The 25,846-nt window shown below is 37.7% G+C and overlaps 2 protein-coding genes across 9 annotated transcripts in view; one reads left to right on the plus strand and one right to left on the minus strand.

Moving 5' to 3' along the window:
* The window catches only part of LOC141906396 (phosphorylase b kinase regulatory subunit alpha, liver isoform-like), an 82,252-nt gene extending 77,249 nt beyond the window's left edge, over positions 1-5,003 (plus strand). For all 6 annotated transcript variants that reach the window (XM_074795657.1, XM_074795662.1, XM_074795663.1 and 3 more), the window contains one exon: positions 1,611-5,003. In XM_074795657.1, the coding sequence (XP_074651758.1) occupies positions 1,611-1,829 (219 nt within the window). In that variant the 3' untranslated portion in view covers positions 1,830-5,003. The remainder of the gene's footprint in view (positions 1-1,610) is intronic.
* Positions 5,004-5,342: 339 nt separating this feature from the next.
* Positions 5,343-25,802, minus strand: LOC141905858 (uncharacterized). 3 transcript variants are annotated; one of them, XM_074794924.1, is made up of 10 exons: positions 25,662-25,802; positions 21,091-21,497; positions 15,454-15,587; positions 14,211-14,353; positions 14,035-14,131; positions 13,801-13,953; positions 12,923-13,095; positions 10,594-10,759; positions 10,428-10,506; positions 5,343-5,462 (listed from the first exon to the last, which is right to left on the minus strand). In XM_074794924.1, the coding sequence occupies exons 1-10, from the start codon at positions 25,727-25,729 to the stop codon at positions 5,455-5,457; spliced, it is 1,428 nt and encodes a 475-aa protein (XP_074651025.1). In that variant the 5' UTR covers positions 25,730-25,802; the 3' UTR covers positions 5,343-5,454. The 3 variants fall into 3 exon arrangements, with proteins under 3 accessions (XP_074651025.1, XP_074651024.1, XP_074651026.1); XM_074794923.1 differs by lacking the exon at positions 5,343-5,462 and having other exon boundaries at positions 7,324-10,506; XM_074794925.1 differs by lacking the exons at positions 5,343-5,462; positions 14,035-14,131; positions 14,211-14,353 and having other exon boundaries at positions 7,324-10,506.
* Between the last annotated feature and the right edge of the window lie 44 nt (positions 25,803-25,846).

Below are 25,846 nucleotides of genomic sequence, written 5' to 3' on the forward strand. Positions count from 1 at the left end.
AGACGCTTCGAGGTAATGCCTTGATATTTGGTTTATACATGTATCTACCCTAGACACTTCTTCAGCCCAAAAACTGGCCCTGTCAGAATAAGATGGCCGACTGGCAGCCATTGTTGTTCGTCAAAATCAGCACTTCTTACACTTTTTGAGGGAAATTTTGAAGACGCTTAAATCAATTACCTTGATCTTTCGTATATATTTCAATCTCCGAAGGGCCCATCACCATAAGAAAAATTGGGTCAATCGGACTCAAGATGGCCGTCCTATGACCTTTTTAGTATCCAAAAATGTCAATTTTGGCCCAAATTCTGAGTCCTGTAGCTTCCTACTGGTTCGACATTTCTCATTGCAATTTGTGAAGGGTATTCTTTGGAAAGGGATGTTTTATACCTGAGCCAGGTATTTTTGATCGGCCAATTATGACACAATTGGCGGTCAACTTGGTATCATCAGTACCCATTCGTAGTTGGGAAAAAGTTTTTCCACATTATATTGATACCTAAGCATATTTTGTTACCACAATCAATTGCAAAGTTGTAGCTCATCACATTGTCTATGAATGTGATGAGTTTTAAGGACATTAGTTATTCTATATGGTCACCAGGGGGCATTGAATAGTAGAATTGCTTAGTATTTTCATATTAAATTGGTAACAAGGCATATTTTGTTATCACAATCAATTACAAAATCGTAGCTGCTGACATGTTCTATGATTGTAGTGAGTTTCAAGGGTCATTGGTTTTTGTTTTCAAAATGCTGTCACATGTTATTATTGCCTTGATAGGCCTATTTTGTTAAATACATCTATCTATCCTAGACACAATCCTATGTGCAGCTCAAAAGATGGCTCATTTAGATTCAAGAAGTTTTCGAGGAAGATTTCGATGTTCTAGTTGAGGGATTTTAGCACGGCAGCTGTGGCACTTTACTGCCATTCAAATAAAAGATAGGCCACATGCTTAATAAAATTCCGCCATGTAAAGAAATTGATCAGGGGTTTATTGCATTGGCTTTATTCACCCTAATCAATACGCAATTTATCTACAGTTGACTCATTGCTTTAATCGGAGCCAATTAACTTGTGTTTTTACATATTAATCTATATAAAAATCACCGGCCTTGAATTGCTCTTGACATTTCTATGATTGTGGTGAGTTTCAAGGCCATAGGTTTCTGCATGTGTTCACCAGGGAGCGTTCAATAGTGGAATAACATGCTACATGTATTTTCATGAATATTGGTACCTATGCATACTTTTTGATTGCAATCAATTGAAAAGTTATAGCCCACGACATATTCAATATTGAACAGAGTTTCAAGGTCATGGGTTACTGCATATGTTCACCCGTAGACGTTGGGAAGTAGAATAACATGATATTTCTATAGATTCTGTATTAATTTACATTCACATTTTATAACCACAGTGGATTGCAAATATGCAGCTCATGACATGATTACGATAGGTTTCATCGTCATAGGTTGCTGTATTTGTTTACCAGGGGCTTTGAATATTGAAATAGTCAGATTGTCTAACATTTCACCAAATGGGCATGTTATCTCTGGTCCCCGGGTTGTTACACCATTTTAACCGGTGGTGTTTTTATGTTTAGGTTGATTGTAATGGAGATGCAGTATTATGTTGTGCTTCACAGAATAATCGTAGATCAAGTCATCCACTGTGCGGAGGTTCAGCTGGTATATGTTATCATTTCTTCGACAGCGCCCCTAGTGGGCGTTATGGTACTATGACTTACCTGTTCCGAGCAATCGCACATCATATTCAGTTTCCGATGAAAGATGAGGATTGTCTCGATTGTGTGATAAGCTAACCTGCGATGAACGAGTGTAATGTCAATGTGTATCAGCATTGTTTAATTGACCATATCTTATATTTTGAAATGCAGGGATAGTTTTTAATGGAATGAACTAGTCATTTTTCATTCAAGTTTCGTTATTCAATTTGCTTCTAAATACTGGTACCTAAGTATTGGTATGTGAGTTTTATTCGCACTGAGCTGCAACAACTCATTCTGGGAAGGGATGTAGTATGTGAATTTAGTTGCACTATATCTGAAAATAGGCAAATCTAATATCTAACACTAACGTTAATCTAACAATTCTAATAGTGGCTATGAGTGCTAGTGAATGAAAGTTCGTCTTCAGCTAATAGTTCGTATTTCACAATAACCATACACCATTCATAAGCCTATACGCGTAGGTGGCTTCACCAGAGCGTGTCCAGAGCGAGTGTGATACGATGTTGGTTGGTCACTGCATTGGTCATGGCGTGTGCGTATACGTTTGCATCACTTCGCTGTCTGTGGCGGTGGTACGTTGATTTTCCATCGTCGGACGTATGTGGACTCTGTTTCACAGCGGCTGGTTCCCACCTCCCGGTGGTGCGATTGTGGACCCGTATAGGTTGTTTCTCTGCCACTGGTCGTAGATGAACACTGTCTTTTTTGTCTGGTAGAATCAATATTTCTTCAGACTTGAAAATACTTAGTAGAAAACTGTGTTCGGCATATAAGTCGAGGTCAATAATTTAGTGGTAAAATCAAGGATTAAAATCTCGACTTATATGCCGGTTTTTACGGTAGGGCGATGTCTATGGTGATAACCATTTTTTCCCTTGACGCTGTTGACTTCTTTGTAGCCGTCGTCTAGCGTCAGTTTCTTCATTTGTTCGGTTGTCGCCTCATGTGTTCTTGCGATGTCCAGGGCATTGTCAATCGTCAGTTTCTCTCTCCCGGCGGGTGCGCTGTCCCTGTTATTAGCTGTTCAATCAACCTCTCGTCGGTTTCGGCTTGATCACGGAACTTACATTTCCCGGCAACAGTTCGGCCTTCCGTGATGAACGCATCTACAGTCTGCACATCACTTTGTCACAGGCGCTGCAGCTCAAACCGTGACAGTCGATGGTTTGTTTTAGGCTCAAGATGGGTCTTGAATTTGTCAAAAATCGTTTCCCGATTTTCTGAGTCTTCTGTGGATAGATTCCATGTGTTGTACACTCTTCGGCCTTCATGGCCTACTAACCACATTAGCAGATATGTAGCGTGACATTCAGCTGCTTTTTCACTCAGTAAAAATCAACTCACAGTATTGTCAAAACTCACTAAAAGCAGTTGGTAAATCAGTTGAACCCCAGTCCATCACCGGTGGCATAATTCCACTCAATTCACTCATTCTGTCCTGTAATAGCAGTTGCTTAGTCACTGTCTCAAGATTCTTCACCCTACTTCCTTCGGTCTTAGCCCAAAATTTCACCACACGGGACACCCCCAGTAAAATTTTAAAAATCACACTTACGCCCTAACATCCGAAAGTCTTCTGATGTGGCATGGCATATCTTTCTTCAACTTCTGACACCATGTAACAAAGAGTGCAGTACTAGAGAACACGTATCAAGCTACAATAGCCATTCGATAACGGTGACCGTATCCTAATACATAATAGTACATGTTTACTCATAATATTACATACATTACTTAATCGGTATTAAAAAACTTGGTCCCAAGATACTGAGGTTGACTGTACCAGGATTTGTTTTTTGAAAGTTATGATTTTAAGTAAAGGAAACTGCAATCAAGAGCATCCATTGTTAAAAATTTATGATTTGTTTCGTCGAAAATGTGTCCCCCTTTCCGTATATTCTTGATCTGCCCCTGGCTAGGCATAAACCAAATCAAATTTCATGTAACGAAATTTGCTTCTCTTGCAGCGATGAAATATGCTGTGAAAATATTAACATATTTCAAATACTTAGCAAATGAACACGCTATACTGCGAATCTGAAATCGCAGCCATAATGCAAATAAATTTGCATTGCATCCCCTGCTTTTCACGTACTTATATAAAATGAATATAGCTTTCTTTCACTCTATGATAATATATTATATTGTGTTTTTATAGTACCAATGTTTTAACAATTTTTAATAGTGTTTTAGCTGTAGGATTAGAATAGTAGACCTTTAGAGGAAGTAGCTTGTTCACATAAGGCACAGATTCTAAACCCGAACTTTGTTATTACAAACTCCAATACAATGATTTTAACAGATATGACAAAACGAAAATGAATTTACGTCACACTTGATATAAGAAAGTAGACAAATTCAGGGTTCTAAATCCACCGAATACTTTCTAGATCTAGATCTGAAAATCATCATGCTGTAATAAAGATTACTTAAGTATATAGTCATTTTGATGAGGAAAAAGAATAGTATTGATCCAAACTGCAATTAACGGTGAAGTCATCGAGGTAGGATGAGCTAAGAGGGACTTATTATATTCACTACTAAAATACCAAGAATAAATCGCATGTCAATATGTGCTAATCCACTTAGCGGCTATAGTCACAATAGCTATGGTTTATGTTAATCAAATCATGTATAAAAAAACTTTGATATAAATAAGTCTAGCTGTTTCTTTTGGGAACTAGGTCAAGTGGAGTTGGTTATAGAGCCATGCAGGGAAAACTTTGGTTATTAGAGTTAGTCAATTATTTGCAAACTTAGTGAAACCATTTGTCAGAACTATAGTCCGGAAATAGTCGTCCACGCAATTCAGCACAGTGGTTGTAGACCAGAACTAGTTATAACTTAAGATGGCCTTGAAATGAACAAGCTATAGTGCATTCGACAGTGCTTTGACTTATAAGTCAACACCTTCTATTAGATAGAGTATGCAAGTTATCTTTAAATGCGAGTTTTGCCCCCCCCATAAAACATGCCTACAGTACTCAGTATTCATGCACTTTAATGTATATACAACTAGGCTTAAGAGGTTTGTATCAGAATAAAAAGTTCAATAATATGAGGACTTATCATATGCATGTATTGGTTTGTTTTATTTAGTGACTACATGACTAGTTAGCCGAAAGAGATCATTTGTAATAAAGAAAATATAGTAAATTACAAGTGTATGCATACCCTGACATCGTTTCGCTGTTTTATGAATTTTATTATTTAAAACTGTTTATTGTGTAAAATAAATTCAGTAAATCATCAATAAATCGGGTTTTCTGTTATCTTTCAATGGTTCTGTTTATCCGCTCTGCTGCCCCTGAGCAGGCCCATAGCCAGCCACGTATTTGGAGGTTCGATTTTCATGAAAATGAAAGATGATTAAATGCTGAGGAGCAATTTCGCAGCTTTTAGCAGATTTAGGGTGAATATTTTGCTCATTTTTCCTACAATTTGGCCCCGTATCAAGTAAGTGTGGAAGCATGTGCATACAGTCAAACCTCGTTATAACGCCACCATCAAGAAATGCTCGATGTGATCCTCCAAATAACTACCAAAAGCACCATCATCGCATTCTCGTGATGTTCATTGAATTCTTCGGGCACTACTTTCTCCTCTGCATATATGCAAATAAGATCTTTACCATAACAGCATATACAGGTGACCTTGCTTTGTAATCATCAGTGTGTAATTCGTCATTCTGGCTTGATCATTTTTCTGGAAGTATGGATAAACGCTTCGTTATTTACATTTCTGTCTGTCGCGTTCGAAGTGCAGCGTTGAAAGCCATGGCAATAATTTACTGAATGATTTATGGATGCGTCTTCACCACTATAATCTCCCTCCCGTTGCCTTTCCCTTCCTCTTATTATTATCCATGCAGGGGCGGATCCAGGGGGATGGGTAGACAGTATTGGAAGGAAATTTAAGGGCACCTTTCTGATCTAAGGGCAGACCCAGTATCCAGGTCAATGGGAGCGCCGAAGGCGCGAAGTCCTTAGCGGGGGGTCTGGGGGCCCACCCCCAGAAAATTTTGAAAATATGGTACCATTTAAAGCCTATAGAGGGCTTCTAGAGGCTAGCAGAGCAATCCAGAATAAACGAATTCGAGACAAGATTTCAACAGATGTGGATAAAAAATGAAGCTGGCGAACCCATGAAAGAATGGTTGTCGCCAACTTCGCCTAGTGCCCCTATAATCTTTAAAAGTGAAAACTCTGTAGAATATGAGGGATAACCCCATATTGTATGTATTTTATGAAAGGTCTTTTCCTAAGCTTTCGAATGGTACCAAGTTTGCGAATTTTGGGGGTTACCTTCAGGGTCTGACCCAAAGGTCACAGTTCCCAAGGTCATCCAGATTTTTGGGACATTCATAATCAAGCACTGTCATCAGATTCATCCCAATATCAATTATAATCAGAATCTTTCATTACTTTGTCCAAAATATCAGCCAAACTCACTAGAGAACGTATTATTTAGTGCATTGGCTATTACTACTGACGATCTTCTCAACTTCGGAAATCTGACCCACGTGACATGTGGTTTCTATACCCCCTACTACATGCCAAATGTATGATATATCACTTTCCTGCTTTGATAGACAGCAAAAAAGGTACGTATTTTGAGGGAGGGGGGGGGGAATTAATCAATCTTGGTACGTACTTTATGTACCAAACTCAAATGAAAATAGCCGTTGGTGTTTTATCGGCTTTTAGTACCGGGTATATAAAATCAATAAACAACAATACTTGCTTAATTCTTTTGTTGCGTCATTTATTTAATTATCGGAATTTTGTTCTAATTCACCCTAACCCTAATTCAGATAAAAAATTAAGTTTTGTGACTCTATCATCCTACGAAAAAAAATTATGCTGCCTGGCAACAGGAGAGGCTGAAACAGAAACAAACAAACAATTCCACTTGTGACTTGTAGTCGACTTCAACTGGGATTTCCCCAATACCGGGTACCGGTATCGATCTTTCACGCACTTGTTGGTACATCATTAATGAAATCAGGTATTTATATTTTTTTTAATTTGTGTTCTTTGCATCAATATAATTGGGGGGGGGGGGGGGCATGGGTGCGATGGTATGTACCTAAGAGGGGGTCAGTGAATTTGGTACAAAGGTGGTACAAGGGGGTCAGAAAAACAGGAGATTTTGAGGTACGTAATTTGTGAACGCTCCCTTAAAGGGTTAAAGTTCCAATACATGTAATTAAAATGATGTCAATGCAGGGTCCGATCTAAGGAATGAAAGCCACTTGCATATCTGATATTTCACTTACCCCCCTCCAAAAGCTACTTGCCCTACACAGGCAATCTGACTACACAGGCAGTCCGATTGGTGGCACTCATCCGTTGTTATCGAGTGGGAAAAAAGCTTGGTGACGTAAAATTGCACTAGCCCATGGGACAAGTGATAATGATAACCGACTCACCCTGATGAGAATATACTTGTTCCCGGGCAATCGGACAAGTGCTTTGATTGGACCCTGCAATGATACCAATGTACCCCCTAGTCTAGAAACAGATTGTGGAACCTATTGATTTAACTCGGGAGTTCAACTGACCAAATAACTAACACAGAAGGATTTGCTTATAAACTTTTTATTTCCTTCTGAAGCAGATACTTTATATATAAACATCTCTCGTTGAGAAAAAAATATTACAAAGATTTTATGTGAGAGGAATCGGAGGAGGGTAGAAACATGAATACGATTCTTCATTGTATTAATCAATCTATATATAAAAAACTAGAGGTCCAGGGACACCGTCCCAGATTGGTAAAATGCTTGACAATCTGACTTATTTCAATATTCAACACCCCTCTTGAACAAATACAGTTATCAATGCTCCTTGAATCAATGCCTTGAAACACACAACAGCCATAAAACATGTTAGGCAGCGTTCATAGATTACGTACCTCCATTGGGGGGAAGGGGGTTACTGAATTTTGGTACAAAGTGGTACATGGGGGGAAGGGGGGTCAGCAAAAAAGGTACGTACATTGAGGGAGGGGGGTATTAATCAATCTTGGTACGTACTTTATGTACCAAACTCAATTAAAAACAGCCGTTGGTGTTTTATCGGCTTTTAGTACCGGGTATATAAAATCAATAAACAACAATACTTGGTTAATTCTTTTGTTACATCATTAATGAAATCAGGTATTTATGTTTTTTTGATTTGTGTTCTTTGCATCAATATAATTGGAGGGGTGGTCATGGGTGCGATGGTACGTACCTATGAGGGGGGTCAGTGAATTTGGTACAAAGGTGGTACAAGGGGGGAGGGGGTCAGAAAAAAGGGAGATTTTGAGGTACGTAATTTGTGAACGCTCCCTTATGAGCAATTGATTGCTGTTATAAAATATGCAAAGGAACTAATATAAATAGACAAATTATAAATACAATGTATTTCAATATCAAACCCCCCTGGAGGTGAGAACAAGACCCCCAAGGGGCACTATGGCCAGCCTGTCAGCTTTTCATAAAATGGCAAATGATGCATTCTGTGGGTTAAATTTGTCCAAATACACTCCCAGCTCGATAACTAGTCAATCCCAGGCTAATAATTTACGCAACTCAATCGTGCTTTCAAAAGTAGCACAGACAGCGACTGGAGCTGGCAGGAACAAATACATCAGATAAATCTTTTCCCTTGGTCTTAGTGATTTGAACGCGGAACAGAATTGAATTTTCTGAAATTTGCTCAATTAAACAAAATTGAATTCGATTTGCTGTTAAAACTTGTTCAATAAAGTAAAATGGAATTGGATTTGATATTTTTAGCGAATACAATTTGATTGAATTTGCAGTTTGAGCACATGGCTAATTAGCATATCAAGGTCATCCATCCGATTTGAGAAAAAGCTATTTTTCCCGGACAAATGTCAATGATATTTTCTGAAGTGCAAATAAAAATATTCCTCCCGAAAACCAAATCAACTAAAGATTTCACAGAAATCGATATTGAAACACAATATTTTAGATCTTAAAATAAAACTTGGAAGTAAATTGGTAGACGATACCGCGGGTTCACGTGAACACCTGCTATCGGTTGTCATTACTAAATATACATACAAACCTATATACATTGAAATATTTGATATCATATCAATATTCAACTCCCCTGGTGATGAAAACAATACACTGGGTTAACTCAATTCCCTGTTAGCTGTGTCGTAAGACAGTCCTAACAAATATTAAGACAACAAGTCAAAAACTGTTGATAATATCCCCAAGAAACTATTCCCCAGATATGAATGAGAATTGATGAATCTATGGCCACTGACCGCATAACAATTGACTAATCCACTAATCACTAATCCAAAAAATTTCAATATCACATGACAAACCAATTAATCTTTCTGTGCTTAGTAAATTTGTATTAACTAACCATTGCATGTTCAATTTTTAATTTTTGGATTTTCAACTGTCCAAACCCTTTAATATCATCACTGATGAATGGAATGAATGATAAATCAATGAAAAAAAATTGACATTGGGCCCCAAAATCAGGTACAGTTTAGTTGAAAACCAGAACTAACTTATTAAAGATAATTTTCGTATATTATCATATGCTGCTACATCTACCCTCTGATAAACCACCAATGCCATCCCCGCTCAAATCAAGGATTTTAATAAAAAAAGCACCTGCATCTTGTCTTAGAACTAATCAAAAATAACTGATATATGCCATTATAGCTGTTCACCGACTTACGCACACTTGTTGTGTGTTAAGAAGCAAAAACACTTCTATAAGGGCATAACCAAATGCCATAAATTGGCTATCTTGATTTTGTTTGGCCTGCAGGTGCATATACGGTAGATCCATAAATCATATATCAAGTCAACCATACATCATAGTGTGTCAAAAACTTCCAAAAGAAACTACATTTTGTCTACAGACAGACGAACACAATAGCCTGAGGCTTCCACCCAAGTGGGCTAAAATTATGTTAAAGTAAAGAGTGCCCATCCGGACATCTTGATTTTGATCGGGCAAGTCTTTTACTTGGTGATGTATCTTGTGATGACTAGTTGGTGATGTATGATGTATAGACACATGTATAAAACAAATATCAAGACAAAGTTTTTTCACTTCCAAAAATAACTGGATTCCATCTATGGATGAATGGACAAATGAAAAGCGAACGCAAGTGAATGCCCCTAGTGGGCTAATAAGTGATCCAATTATTTCATAAAGCAGATATATCGAAGATATTGCCAATTACTACTTTAAAAAAAACAAAGCAGCCTTTAGTCTCATAAGTGACTAGAACTGGTTATGAAACTCATTCAAATGCTTCAGATTTTAAAATAAAACAGCAATTATAATGCAACCATAAATACAGGTATACTGAATAATACTTAAAAAATGTACATAGTACTTCATTGGATTACAATGCAGTCCAATAAACAGTACAATAAAATACTGCTGCATCATACTACATTGTGCTACACCGACCAGCTTATTTGAAGCTCTGTTGATTTCTATAACACTCACTACTGGTATTTGTACCACTTTTGAGACATAAAACTGAAAAACTTAACATTGAATCAGACTATGCGAACAGTCATAAACTCAGTTTCATCCTCGCGCAATGGCAAGCGTAAATATATATATTCAAGGATATTCATCAATACCCCTCGATTAAATGGGTTATAAAATCTACCGTTAGCATCTTTCAGGTAACTATAACGTTTGTAATTGATGTATTCATTCGTTGTTATATTCTTCAACATGTTGTTTATCTGAAATAAGGGTAGATCCATTTAACCATTATACAGCATTCATTTCACATTATCAGTTAATTCAAACAAACGATGCTAAATACATACCGTAAATGCAGTAATTCCAGTGCCGATAAAACTGAAGAATCCTAAATCTAAAGTTCCGACAAAAACTAACCAATTCCAACCAGCAAATCTTAATAGTGAAATACTCATATAAAAGGCGATCAAACACATCAAATTAACCATACATACGAACACCAAAAACCATACTCTACAAAAAAATAACAAGCAGTACAGCAGTTTTAGAGATTAATTCCCTTAAAGGAATAGCCAATGTAAAAGGATAACCCCAACCCTAACTCTTGAAGGGCCTTTCAAAATTTCAGCCTTAGATATAAATATGCACATACAAAATTATTTTTAGAAACCTAGAATATATGTTTGTATACCTAATTTCTATTTTTCCTGGGGGAGAGGGCCCAAAGTGATATTCTTGATTTTATCTTTATTACCCGGAAAACTACATCTCATTGCAGTTAATTTGCCATAAAGTGCATCATGTCAGGACTGAATTGCTTGGAAATCGCAGCAAAAAGCAGATTTTTGAAATTTCAGAATGCCCTTTTTATTTCAAAATGCCTTTTTTGTTTCAAAAACCCTTTTACAAGTGTGCTACCCTCGACAGCGATCCCTGGATCCGCCCCTGATCAGAGTCTACTTTGACTTAAAAGTTTAATAAAGGACCAATGGTCCAGTGGCTCGCCAAACTGGTGTGAAGTAAAAAATCTGTCACGTAGGCTACCTGTATGCAAAAATTCATTTCATTGAATATAAAACAAGAAAAAAATATATTAAATATACTAAATTTTGGTCAGAGTGAACTTTTAATGATAACTGACTTTTACGAGAATGAAATCTTTGAAAAATTAATATGGGTCTTTTGTCTGAACAAATGTTCATAATTTAAATACATCCCTTGAATGATGTAAATTAAAACAACTAAAACTATGAGTGACCCGATAAGATCCGGTACAAACTTGGTGAGAGCCTGGGTTTCATCAGAGGTTTTTCATTATCATACGGACCATTCTGGACAGAAGCTCCCAAGTTCTTCAAATTTGAGGCCAGTGCCAGTTACTGACGAAACAAAGTTTATTGACTGACATGATTTTAATAATTTCATGATAGGATTGCTTTGTAGCTTACATCTTCACTCAGACAAATCGTTGTTACGTGCGACCTACACCGTAACGCGCGTACTCTATAACTGATACATACAAACAGTGAACACGAGAGTATAAGGCGATATTGCCTACGCGACTGTGCATGACTATTTTCAACGCGAACGCCCATCGTTGTGCCGCAGTTAACAAACTAACACTAATGATCAGGCTCCAAAACGGATCGCTAATGCTTCAATTAATGATGATAAAACAAGTATTTCCAGTCATGTATATATCAGACTCATCTCTAAAAATTTGATACTATCAGTAAATCAGCCGTGTGGCGAACAGGGAAGTAAATTTCCGCATTTTGAAACCACAGTTTCATCAGATATCTTGATGCAACGTTATCTCATGCACGGGATATCAAAACTTTAAAACTTGATGAATCATCGAACACATCGCACACAATAAATCATTATATCATACGCCTTGAATATCAGTATTCGCGCTAGAAATGATGAATATCAACCTATTCAATCGTGCCGCCATTTTGTTTGTGAAATAACAGGCACCAGCTGATCCACCTCCTTCAACGTTATGACGTCATGATGGAAGTCAAAACCGGGTCAACACAAATTATACATAACTGAGATTTTGGGGGGTTTAGTCTTTGAAAGCCCATAACTACCGAAAAAAGCGTCGGATCTTGGGGATATAAAGTTCTTCCGACGCAAATAGCATTGAATTTTCACATGTGTTATTTTGGACATTAAAAGATGCTGCATAAAAAAACGTGCTCAAATAAATCGAATTTTTTAAAATTTTTGGTAAATTTCTCAAAAACTATGGAACCCATGGCTTTCAACTTAGCGCACCAGAAAGGAAAACCAATTACGAAATATATTTTTGCTTAATCCGTTCAATTCGCCCATTAGTAGTGAAATTACAGGCTACTGAAATTGCGTTTGAGAGTGCTAATAATAGCTGTGAGCGTAGTGTATTAAGCATACGAATGATTATCGATCGGCCAGACCGTTGACATGCGAGCCAACAAAAAATGGACTGATTTTCACTAACTCACAATTGTGTAACTGTATCTAGCACATTAGTAAACTCTGCATCTTGCATACCAGAAGACAGAGAGGTTTTTATGTGAATACTGTTAGCTTTTACCGAACATCAGCTCTGCTGGCCATCCAGCAAATTTTAGCTCAATAATGGAATATGTGCCCTCAAATCTGCACCCTCTTCTACCTCAAGACTCTCACCTGTTTCCATGTCCCACGCAGTTGTATATATAAGGACAATGATGATCAAAGTGTTTTACGCAACGATTACATATTCTACAGTGTTTAGAGCGTAATGGTTTAACTGTTCTACATGTATGACAGAGTCTACTCAATGGATTTATTCCCTGCTTCCATTCATCATAATGGGCTACCTAAAAATATATATAACAAATTCATTTTAAAAATTCCAAAAAAGTCAAACACATTTGCATTCACGATGAGTGAAAAACAAAGTGTTCTATCCGTGATAAAACACAAAACGAGTAGGGATACAGAGACACCACGCCTGTTTTAGAACTGGTGAATGCGCAACAAAATCCCTGGTAAACATGAACACAACCAATTGCCATGAATGATTTTCTACTGATTTAATTATCTCCATTGATCTATAACATTGGGCTTAAGATTTAAGGAGAAAACATGATTCTATCAACAGATGAATGGATGGATGCACCTAGGTGACCAAAACAAAAGTTGATTGCTCATGCCACAGTTCTAAGTAAGGTTAGAAAATGATCATCCAGGTGTTGAATGCAATATCGGGTTACCTTAAGCTTGTGACAAACCACTAGCTTGTGCACAGGGCAAATTTCATAGCAGAATTCAGATTGACTCGCCAAATATGTTCACTGAATAAATGATTCAGTAAGAATTCTTTCACCGAATCTATTCGCTGAACATGATACTAGAAAAATCTTGCAGTTGATGAAGACATGAAACTAGCATAAATCATACTGATCGAATCGCCAACTGGAAAATTTGTGTCACATCCCTTGGCACACTAGAAGATTGTCTACAAACATCGACTTGCCAAGAAATTTGCCTACTGTATCACAAGCTTAAGTAATGTAAAATACCTGTTTTATAGCCATATCATACTCGGGGACATTCTGTGGTAAAAATCCGGGATCGTGTCCATAAGCTTGATAAAGACTTATCCACATAACTACATTCAGTAGAATGAATAGAACATGTAGTGAAGGATACAGCGGCCAGGTAAGTGGAATGGCCTGAAATAATATGTACACAAAACATGTTGATGATTCTGGGAAAATTCAGTAATATTCAAAAATTTCTGATTTGGTTTTTACCTTCCAAATATACATAGGATACCCAAATAACAGTAGATTTACTAAGAAGAATAGAAATGGACCTTTTGTTTTCCCCGGAGGACCAAAGATGATACTTCTAAAACGACAAAGACACAGATACTTCTAAGCCTATGCAGAAATTTCTGCTTAGTGATAAATTTACAGATAAAATATACCTCATGTTGATTTTTGTAACAATTGTTTTTCTTTTTTTAATTTCATTATCAAGATATTTGATAACGTCTTGGTGTTTTCGCCCGCATGCCAATAAGTAAGGAGATTTTCCATTTTTGTCCTTCAAATTTATTTCTACTCCATCCTAATAAAAGAAACTAGGGGTCAAGGAACACCATGCTCACTTGGAGCATGGTCTGCAATGCTTGACAATCTGACAATATCAATATTCAACGCCCACTAATGAACAGAAACCAATGAGCATGATACTCCCTACAATTATCGAACATGTCATTAGCTACAATTTCAGGCACAGAATTACAAGGTACATTTCAAACATATGAAATGAGCCAGCAGTGCCTAATACACTCAAAAATGCATGGAAATAAGACTGATTATTCAAAATTTTCTTGAGGATGACTAGCAGAGCTTTGAAAATCATGGATCTGTCCCTGAACTTTGGAATTGAATGTGGTAACAAAATATGTAATAGGCCTATGTTTATTGGAAATAGGCCTACTACATAATCACACCATTCAACGCCCACCTGGTGTAGGTATGCAGAATCAAATGACCTTGAAAATCACAATCATAGATAAGGACGTTTCACAACTTAGAAATGGGGTACTGGCAAATACCAGATGGCGAAACTAATCACTGGGTCATCTATAGTGAAAATAGGTTCATTTTCAATGATATGTTAGGCCCTAGGGAGATACATATATGCCAAACCTCAAGACAAATGATCAAAGTTTCTTCAGAATTTCCAAGGTATGTAAGATACCTAGATAAACCAATTTTAGTTTTGTGACTTTCCTGTGAACACATGTATATCCCCAAAGGAACCTCCCAAACCCAACTGCAGCCTCAACATCATGCAGTTCTTTGTGTCTCGTCAGTATTTCCCACAAATTAATCAATTCATAAGATATCATTGGTCTATCAGAAATTAATTCACAGCTATAGGTCAACATGTACAATTTCGGAATCAGATTGCCAGTCATCTTGGATGGCATTACAATTCAACTTCTGATAATGTCAACTAATTTTCATACAAATTATCAATGCTCCACATAAAATACATTCATAGTAATAGGCCAAAATGCACATTTTTAAACAAATAGAGCGTATGGTCACCAGTCCACCATATTGGTTTGGCATTACAACCTAGATTCGACTGATATATAATGCCATCTAACATTGTCATATGAAATATCAATGTGCTTATTTCTATATGTAACTTACCCTTTCCACCAATTCACGAACTGCAGTCAAATTACCGTTTATGCAAGCTAAGTGAAGAGGAGTTTGACCATAATTATCCAACTGACCAGCATCGAACCCAGAGTAAATTAATAACCGCATTAATTCAGAAAATCCTGTAATGAAAATCAATTTCTTAAAATTTATTTACTTAACAATAATGAATGGGATCAATTTCCAGATTAGTTCCACCTATAGCTTACATCAGATTGATTGCGACTGATTGAAAGCTGCATAAATATTTGGGCACCAATGAAAACAGACATCATGCCCACTAGGCGAAATGCTTAAAACAATCTGGTCATTTCAATATTCAACGCCTGGTGATAATATACAACAAGAGGCCCATTGGCCTTGAAGCATTGGTAGACTATACTCTGGTAAGGAATTAAGTGGTTAATGCTTTACATCTGCCGCAAATGTTCTATGACGATGTTGATAGGGAAGACCACAGACTTAAGGTTTTTAATCACAATTTTTATTTGATATCATTTTTCTGCCAAAAGATTTAGCCTCGTTATTTGTATTGTTAAACCTCATTAATGCGATTCTGTTTAAGACGAAACTAGTTTATTCTGATGTTTTCCATCATGTCCCAGCCAAGATATTTATATCAATCAAAGATTTGGATACAAAAACCAATAATTCCAGCACCTTTGCCTACAAGATTCCTAGTCATCGACGTATGCCTATAACTGCAAGGTTAATCTCGACTGACTGGTTTTTCTTGCATGAACTGTTAGGCCCTATTGCTGAATAATGAAAACAAAAACAGAAAGATTTTTTTGAATGCAAAATCCTCTTATGCATAATACGTAGATCAACCTGACGAATGTACGCATGCAAAATGTCGCACAGAGCGATGCCAGCATTGGTGTCACTGAGTGAGGCTGGCTGATGATTGTTTGTTTGTCTTTTGTTTACGTCGTTTGAATCTTGGTTTCCGAAACCAAGAATAACCTTATTGGATTGTTCATTTAACCTCACGAGGGGATGGCCTTTGAAGTGTTGCCCGCACACTGTAAGCAGTCAGCAGGACTCAAACCCACTTGTCACTCAGCACTGATAGCATAACATTAGCATAACGCCTTATCTCACTGAGCTACCGAGGCCGCTCGATTCAATTCCAAAAAACTACAGCAGCACAAATAACCATCGCGATATTGCAATTTATGACAAACGTGTAAATTCAATCACTGTTGTGGTGTTCAATGCATGGAAATGATAATGAAAGTTATTTTTCCCGGCGCGCATTACAAAGCAAATCGCTCTGCTGAGTGCGTAAGGGGCTGCTACCGCCTCGTGAGTGCGCAGGAGGCAGGCAGGGCATCTTAAAGTGAAAACTTATCTTAGAATATAACCAACCGATGAAATTTTACAATAAACTATCAGTGTACTGATTGATGGATTAATGATACAACATGGTTGCTCTCAGCGTACTTAACAATGATATTTTCCTCTAATAAGCAACTCTGGTAAAATTGAATAGAATAATCTATCTTTATTGGTGATATCTAATTATGGTTGGGGGGTACCGTTAATTGTTTGATGTTTCATGTCATCGTGAAATGGCTTTAACTTTAGTAAAGGCGTTCATGCGCGATCACAAAACTTACCTATACGGGTTTCAGTCATGAGTAGGCCTACCGTTGCACTGCTACAGAAATAAGTATTCTGCTGCTGAGAATTAATCCCAATTAATCTCATTGCTTCTAATAGGAGGAATAACAGTAAGCTTTAAACACAATGATATTCATATACTGGTACATAGATTTATGTTTTTCTATTCAAAAGTGGCCATTCCCAATTCTTTACTGCCAATGTCAATGCGGACATATCACTACGCGATTGCTTAATCCCCTCTCATCTACCACATAACCAATGAGAAAAATGCGATAGAAAAACCGTTTGGACCATTAAATCAGAAATCTGGCGGCACTGTCTTGTAGGGAATAATTGATACATTATTTTGAGTCATTTTTTTTGACACATTATTTTGAGATATTATTTTTCAGCTGTTTCTAATGTTTTACGTGAGTTTCAATTTGAAGTTACTATGACTAGAGGACCAAAGGACTTTTTAATAATAATTGGACCCATAACTACTATTTCGTAAAATTCATCCGAATGTTCATACGCACGTTTTATTCACCAAAATAAGCACTGGTGCACCAAAAATCAATTTTGGAATGCAAAATATTTTCTAAATATTATTTCTATTTTTATACAATATAGATTTAGAATGCAAGTTTGGCAAGGAAAATCTGTTACTAAACAGTCTATCAGCAGGTGCGCATAGCTCTAATTGGTTGTTGCGATGCATAGGGAACCCCGCTAATGCGGAATCTCCACACGCTGATTGTTGCTACGCAATACTTCTCCGGAAAATGAATAAAAGCACACCACACTGACATACAACTCTGCGATCGGTCTAACTGTAAAAATTTAAGGCTTTCAAGACCATTGTCTGCCAACTTTTCAAATTTAAAGACCCCCACTGACTTTCCCAGCTTAAAACAAGAAATTTAAGACCGCTAAGGTACCGACCCTTGGTGCAAGGTGCCCGTTCAACCTAAGTGATGTAGTCATGCGCATATTAATTCACCTTGTAAAATAAATTTATCCGAACGAAATACTGATAAAATATTATTCAAAAATCTTCTTGATATTACTATCACCATTCAACCCAATATAATGTGAAATATATTTGAATACAAAGTTGCCAGATCTATTTTTTGCAGCGTGTTTAACCCAATTAATCGGATCTTTCGTTAATTCAGTGACTGTAAAAATGGTGTGCTTTGGTTCGCGGTAAACATACACGACACAATGCCGACACGCTTGTAATAGCTGTCTCATTCATCGAGAGACAAAAATGAGAAACTCAGCGTTTCTCTTTTCGTCTATGACTTTCCATCCATTTTACTAGCATTGGTACGATGTCATAGACATCAACCAATGCTCAAAACTGATGACCATGAATCTTACCATAATAATAGACAATGTCCTTCGCAATTTATTCTGGTAATAAAATATGCATGGGTAACAATATTAATGGAACAAACGTTACATCCATAAACTTTGAAGCTTCCTCAAGAAAATTGTCCCATAAAAGTTCTGTACGAAACATCAAGAAAATTGATTAGTGTCTTCCAAAATTTCCTTTGAAAACTTCAACAAGCAACCTGTCAGATTGAAACATCATTTAAAATTCCCTTGAACACTTCAAAATGTGTCAAATGTGCCGATTTTGGCAAACAAATGTCGGCCATCTTTATTCTGACTGGGCCAGTTTTTGGGGCTGCAGATGTATCTAGGGTAGATGCATGTAATATATAAACCAAATATCAAGATAGTCTATTGAAGCATCTACATACAAGCCTGTAAATAATTTTTTTGCCAGTGCCTGCCACATGTCAGGCACCAACTATAATGCTGCCTGACATTAATGAGTTGGTGCCTGCCATTTACATGGCAGGCACCAACTGTATGGTGCCTGACATAAATGATTTTGGTGCCTGCCATTTAGCAAAGTACTACTGTTTTATAGAGAATTTCCTAATTACTAACATTAAAAACATATGAAGAATTGCACACAACCTTTATTAATATTGGAACTTCAACATTAAAATTTACTTTCACAATACCATAAAATCTCTAACAGCAATCAGGATGAACCTTACCAACTATACCATAAAATCAATCTCTAATAACAGCAAACGAAACCGGAACCAACAACAGGCGATAGAATACATACAGATTTTTACCCAAAATATCGTGATCGGCTAATTGGGCGGATACGATCTGACATAAAAAATCACTTCCTGATCTATGCCACTTTATTGCTCTCAATGATCGTCAAAATCAAGAAAAGTGGTCGATATTTATTTGAGGTCATTATTTACTACCAATTATAATCTATTTCGAACTATTTTATTTTTACTTTGATTGTTTCATCACGGCACAGCGGCAATGGTATACATTTATATAGCGCGAGTTCGTCGTACTACCACGTGTCAGTTCATACATTAGTATATATGCAAATCAGCAGTGAGCCGCATACTGCGTGTATGGCTGTGCTAATCAGCTGAGTGAGTCTATATATAGCACAGTCACTCGGCGATGATTGTATACACAACACTCTCACACATCGGTGGGCGCTATTGTCAGCCTCTTAAATTGTCAATTAAGACGAACTAATTGACAAATCAGTGAATTAAACTCTCTGATGAAGGCCCTCGGCTTATTGGGTGAAGCTTTATGAAATCCATGTATTTTAGGCTAAAAAACTGCCCTCGGCTTATTGGCCGGAAAATACGGTAGTGCGAAGACAACTGGCGCGATTTAACGCAATAAACAACGGAATTAATTGATCGGTGATAGGAAACGGCGTTATTTATTTTCATATTGGTTCAAAAAAGCTAAAACTAGTAGAACCATAAAAAATTTTCGTGCCGGTCAGCGTGACAGGCAGGAGCGATTTTGCAACGGACATCGTAGCGTTTAGAGCCGGCCAATGTCCATGACCGGCCGCTTATTTACAGCCTTGTACATAACTTCCCAAAATAACCCATCTACGGACGAACGAACAACAAAAAGGGGGGTTGAAGTCCAAGTGGGCTAACACCAGGGATGATAACAGGCCATCATTAAAAAGGTGGAAAATTCTAAGTCTTGTAATAACTTAGAAATAACGAACGCCGGAGCTGACAGCTACGAGCGCTTAAGGCGCGAAGTATTGACGGGGAGACTGAAAATTTTGATTTTTCACATTGTCTCAGATCGTTTTTCAGCACCTTTTACACTGAAATTTCACTCAGAAATTCAAACAACATCGTCCATGTTTTACCATCAACACACTGCTAGTTCCAAGACGAGTCAAGATGCTCATCATCTATTCATTTGCATAAGAAATCAATGTAGGCGGCGCCACGTTACGGGCCGCAAAAGCCGTTTTTCGGCACTACACGAGCAACACTTGGTAAAAAAATCAATAATTTAGATACATATATCCACAGACACACGGTCAGGCAACAGATAGATTTAAAACTTCGTAAGTATACACATGCCACTATCGAAAATGATTGCATTCAAAAATAGATCGGGAAACGCTTTTATGGTCATACCAATCTATCCTTAAGATGCCATTATCCCCATATTTTTCAACAGATTGTCATTGATCTGAGAAATGATAAAAATTGATTGAAAAGGCGGATATCCGCCGAACGGCGGAAAATTATCATCCCTGTCAAACACCCCTTTCCCAAGGACCTAGATTTCATCCAATCTTTAACCTTATGCGCCTGATTTTGGGAACACAGATCTGCCCTTATTGTGAAGTAAGTAAATAGCCTGGGTTTTTTAGTGTATTACTCGACGCAACTTTAGATTAAGGATGACACCAAGTATGTAGATACAGTTCACTTAACCCACTTATGCTGTTATCGGATTATTCATTACATATCATTTAGGCGTAAGTCATCTTAATTTTTTTTAGTGTGAATTTGTATTTCTAAATTTACTAAGTTTAAATCGTCAATCATTTAAATAACTCAAGTCATCAACATAATGATCATTATAACAACGACTCAGCGAATTTGACTGTGAAAGAGAATTTACCTTTAAATGCAGCCCAATGTAGAGCAGTATCACCATCCTGGTCTACTAACTGTAACCTAGCGCCTTTTCCCATTAGATAACCTGCTAACATCGTTTTACCGTACTGACATGACACTATCAAGGGAGTACAACCTTTATTATCCATCACATCGATAAGAACATTACACTGTAGTAATATTTCTACAACAGCTATATGACCATTCACGCAGGCCCAGTGGATTGGGTGTTGAGCTAATTCGTTATCACTCGCCTCATCTATCGGACCTTTAACTTCTATTATGTAACGGAGAATAGTTGTATGACCTCCGAGAGCAGCCCAATGGGCAACTGTATGACCCTTCTCATCTCTCATTCGTAGAATCTCCACTCCATACGTTTGGACAAACGACTGTACAGGTATTAACATTCTGAAAAACAACAGACAGAAAATATTCATAAGAAGTTTCTCATTGTACTGAAGTAAATTCTTCGTGTTACTTGCCCTAGGCTTGACTCAGTGTCAAATAAATGTTCCTGGCCCCAGGCAAGTAGCGTTACTCGCCTGAGGCCAGTTTGGGCTTGACTCCGGTATAAATGTTAATGGCCCTAGAAGTAACATTACTTGCCAGAGACCAGTTTGGGCTCGACATCAGTGCAAATAGATGTTGTGGCCCTAGGCAAGTAATGCTGTTACTTACCTGAGGCCATTGGGCTTGACTCCGTGTCAAATAACTAATGTTACTGGCCCTAAGGAAGTAACAGTGTTACTTGCCTGAGGCGAGTTTGGCTTGATAATGTTACTTGCCTGAGGCCAGTTTAAGGCAGGCCTATGCAAAACCTTAAACTGGCCTGAGCCAAGTAACATTACTTGCCTTTACTGGCCTGAGGCAAGTTACATTACGTGCCTCAGGCCAATTTAGGTAGAATTTTATAAGACTGGCTGCCGCTGGTACCATGTTACTGGCCTGAGGCGATGTCTCGTCAGCTTCCTGACTCTGGAGCGCGGTACATCAGTTACAGCACCCATCTGAATGGATCCATGCCTCCCATGCCTAGGCCCATAAGTTCATTAAATTTGTCAATCATTTTTGTTATCAACCACAGAAAAATAAATGTATTAACACGTTTGCTGCCGCCTAGCGGTTAAGGTCCGGTACTATTGCCAATGCTAATTTTTGACATTATACAATTCATATGCTGCCAGCACTATTTGTTCATTGATAAATCAACATACAAATCTAATGAACTAGGAGTCCAAGGACACCATGCCCACTTGGGAAGTGGTTTCAAATGCTCAACAATCTAACAGTTTCAATATTCAACGCCCCCTGGTGACCATATACAAAAACCAATGACCTTGAAACTCACTACAATCATAGAACATGTCAGCAGCTACGATTTGGTAATTGATTGTGATAACAAAATATGCCTCGTTACCAATTTAATATGGAAATACTTAGTTATTCTACTATTCAACGCCCCCTGGTGACCATATTCAAAACCCAATAACCTTGGAACTCACCACAATCATAGAACATGTCACAAACTACAACTTTGCAATCGATCATGGTAACAAAATATGCCTAGGTACCAATATAATATGGAAATACTAGGTTATTTTACTATTCAAGGCCCCCTGGTGACCATATAGAATAGCTAATTTCCTTAAAACTCGCCACAATCATAGACGATGTCATGAGCTACAACTTTGCAATCGATTGTGGTAACAAAATATGTGTTGGTACAAATATAATATAGAAATACTAAGATATTGTATTATTCAACACCCCCTGGTGGTCATATACAAAAACCAATGAACTTGAAACTCACCACAATCATAGAACACGTTATAAGCTACAACTTTCTAATTCATTGTTGTAACAAAATATGCTTAGGTATCAATATAATGTCGAAAAACTTTTTCGTACTGATGACACCAAGATGGCCGCCAATTGCGCCATAATTGGCTGATCAAAAATATCTGTCACAGGTATAAAACATCCCTTTCCAAAGAATACCCAACGCTATTGCAATGAGAAATGGCAAACCAGTAGGAAGCTACAGGACTCAGAATTCGGGCCAAATTGACATTTTTGGGCACTCAAAAGGTCATAGGACGACCATCTTGCGTCCGATGGACCCAATTTTTGTTATGCTGATGGGCTCTTGGGGGTTTAAATATAAACAAAAGATAATAATAATATTCAAGGTAATTGAACAAGGCGTTGAAAAACGTCCCTGGTGGCCATATACAAAAACTAATGACCTTGAAACTCACCACAATCATAGAACACGTTATGACCTACAACTTCCCAAGTGATTGTGGTAGCCTAACAAAATATGCTTAGGTATCAATATAATGTGGAAATACTTTTTTCCACCTACAAATGAGTACTGGTGACACCAAGATGGCCGCCAACTGTGTCATAAATGGCTGATCAAAAATACCTGTCACAGAAACATACTTCAAAAATGTGTTAAAAGTGCTGAATTTGGCGAACAACAATGGCTGCCAGTCGGCCATCTTGAATCTGAGATTTTTTTTGCTGAGGATGTATCTCGGGTAGATACATGTATAAACCAAATATCAAGACCTTACCTTGAAGCGTCTTCAAAACTGCCCAAAATAAATGGATTGCGTCTATGGACGAAAAGTAAACGCAATAGCCCGCTGGGGCTTAAGTCCCAAGTGGGCTAAAAATGACATAGAATGATTTTAGTCGTTATATGTTCTCTAAATATTGGCCGGAAAACAAGCTAAAATTCTTTGCTTTCTGAAGATTTTTATGAAACAAGGAGCCTATCGGCTTATATAGCTCCGCTGTGTGATTTGAAGAAATGGAAGCTGCATACCTAGGGGTGCCCCCTTTTGGCCAAATCCAAGAAGGGCTCTGTACTGTAGGTATTGGTCCATAGAACATTCAAACCAAATTTGGACTTGATCTGATTAAAACGTAGGACTAATAGCATTTTGAAGAAATAGAAGTTCCACCCCAGGGGCGCCCCCTGGAGGATGAATTCAAAAAAAGGCTCTGTAACTTAATAGGCCTTGGTCCATAGAACATTCATGCCAAATTTGGAATTGATCTGATTAAAACTGTAGGACAAGTAGCGAATTGAAGGAAAAGTTGACAATAGAACGAACGAACGAAGGAACAAACGAACGGACGACGACGGCTCACCCCCTAACGCATTAGCTCCGCTGATCTTCGGTCACAGCGGAGCTAAAAATTTCAAGTGTACACCAGACTTGAGTACCCCAATAAATAATATCTTAGTCTCTCCATACTGCCAGACAATTGTTAGCTGGTTTCTTGCCTCTGCCAGGTCATTCATAACGCTATGAAATGACATTGAATCGATGACGATATAACTCATCATGGCAAACTGCTGTTCACCCACCATGACGATTTATCTCGTCAGCGGCAGCGAACGTGTTAAGACACACGCACATTGTTCTTGCTTATTGGAACACATCTTAACTTACTGAATACTGAATCGCTAGAATTCAAGAGTGTAGCCTTATCAAATTAACAATGCCTAACTCTTAATTATGACTAATCAGATTTTTATAAAATTAACTAATCAACTCTATAAACAATTTAATCTTTTTGTAATGAAAAGAATATACCAATTATTTGTAAAGAAATAAATATTATGAAGTGAGAGAGCTTTTTATAGAAACCCTGTCACCGAAACCAATATTAATCAAGAAACGAGCCGGACACCAATAGGCCACCACCAGGCCTCCTTCTGTCCGTGATTTTGATGATGATTAATATAGAAAGAAGTGGATATTTTGCTAACGTAGCATTATGTTATTAAACGGTATTTTGCTGACACCTACGGCCTACATATATGTAATAAGATATACTAACAAAATTAACAATAAAATCATTAGGGTTAAGAGGGTAATTCGGCTAGGGTTAAGTTAGGGGGTTAGTTTGAATGCTATACGTAGTTAAATCATACGGACAATTTCAACGAGTCATGGTGGCCTAGTGGTAAGACGCTGTGCTAGCAATATGCTGGCCCGGGTGTCGATATCTGCTCTATTTTCTTTTAAGTCCGTTCCCCACACTTTCCTTGAGATCATAGCTTTTCCTACCTAATCATAGATCAAAATAGGCAAATAGTGTCAACAGGAATGCTGCGTCGGCAAAATATCACCTGCCAAATTAAGTGAATGAAGAGAAAAAACAGCTGTTGTGTCACCAAATTTCCATTTAAGCTGAAGGCCTAGCCCTAACCAGGCCTGTCTCAAAAACGATGGAAAAAACGAAAATGGAAATAGCCCTTCCATTATATTGTCTCTCTGAAATCATTTTATTTCCATACGTCAAAAGGCCCAAGTCCGATATACGTCGAAAATAGTACGAAATTAATGCGCAAAGACGCCTTTAAGGCGTTTTTATTGAGTAAAATTGAGTAAAAACTTCACGCATAGCGCTCTATTTCGACGTATATCGGACTTGAGCCCGTCAAAATTGGAAAATTTTCTTGACTAGCGACGCTGACAGAAGTCGTGTAACAATAATAAAAGGTAGAATTGAAATTGAATCGTCCATCGGCATCATCATGATCTAACTTACCCAGCTTTAACGGCGTCAAAAACAGTTAAACCACCACCTCCGCCATGACGTTTATTTGCCGTTTCCATGCAGCTATCATGACAACCTCCATCAACCCCTGGATCGAAAGCAATCGGGGGATTACTTGTAAAAGATGAAAGATTTAGGGCAGACATGGAGGTCGCCATCTTGAAACAAAAACCAAC

This window comes from Tubulanus polymorphus, chromosome 5 (genome assembly GCF_964204645.1).
Source record: "Tubulanus polymorphus chromosome 5, tnTubPoly1.2, whole genome shotgun sequence".
In the NCBI taxonomy this organism is placed as follows: Eukaryota; Metazoa; Nemertea; class Palaeonemertea; order Tubulaniformes; family Tubulanidae; genus Tubulanus; species Tubulanus polymorphus.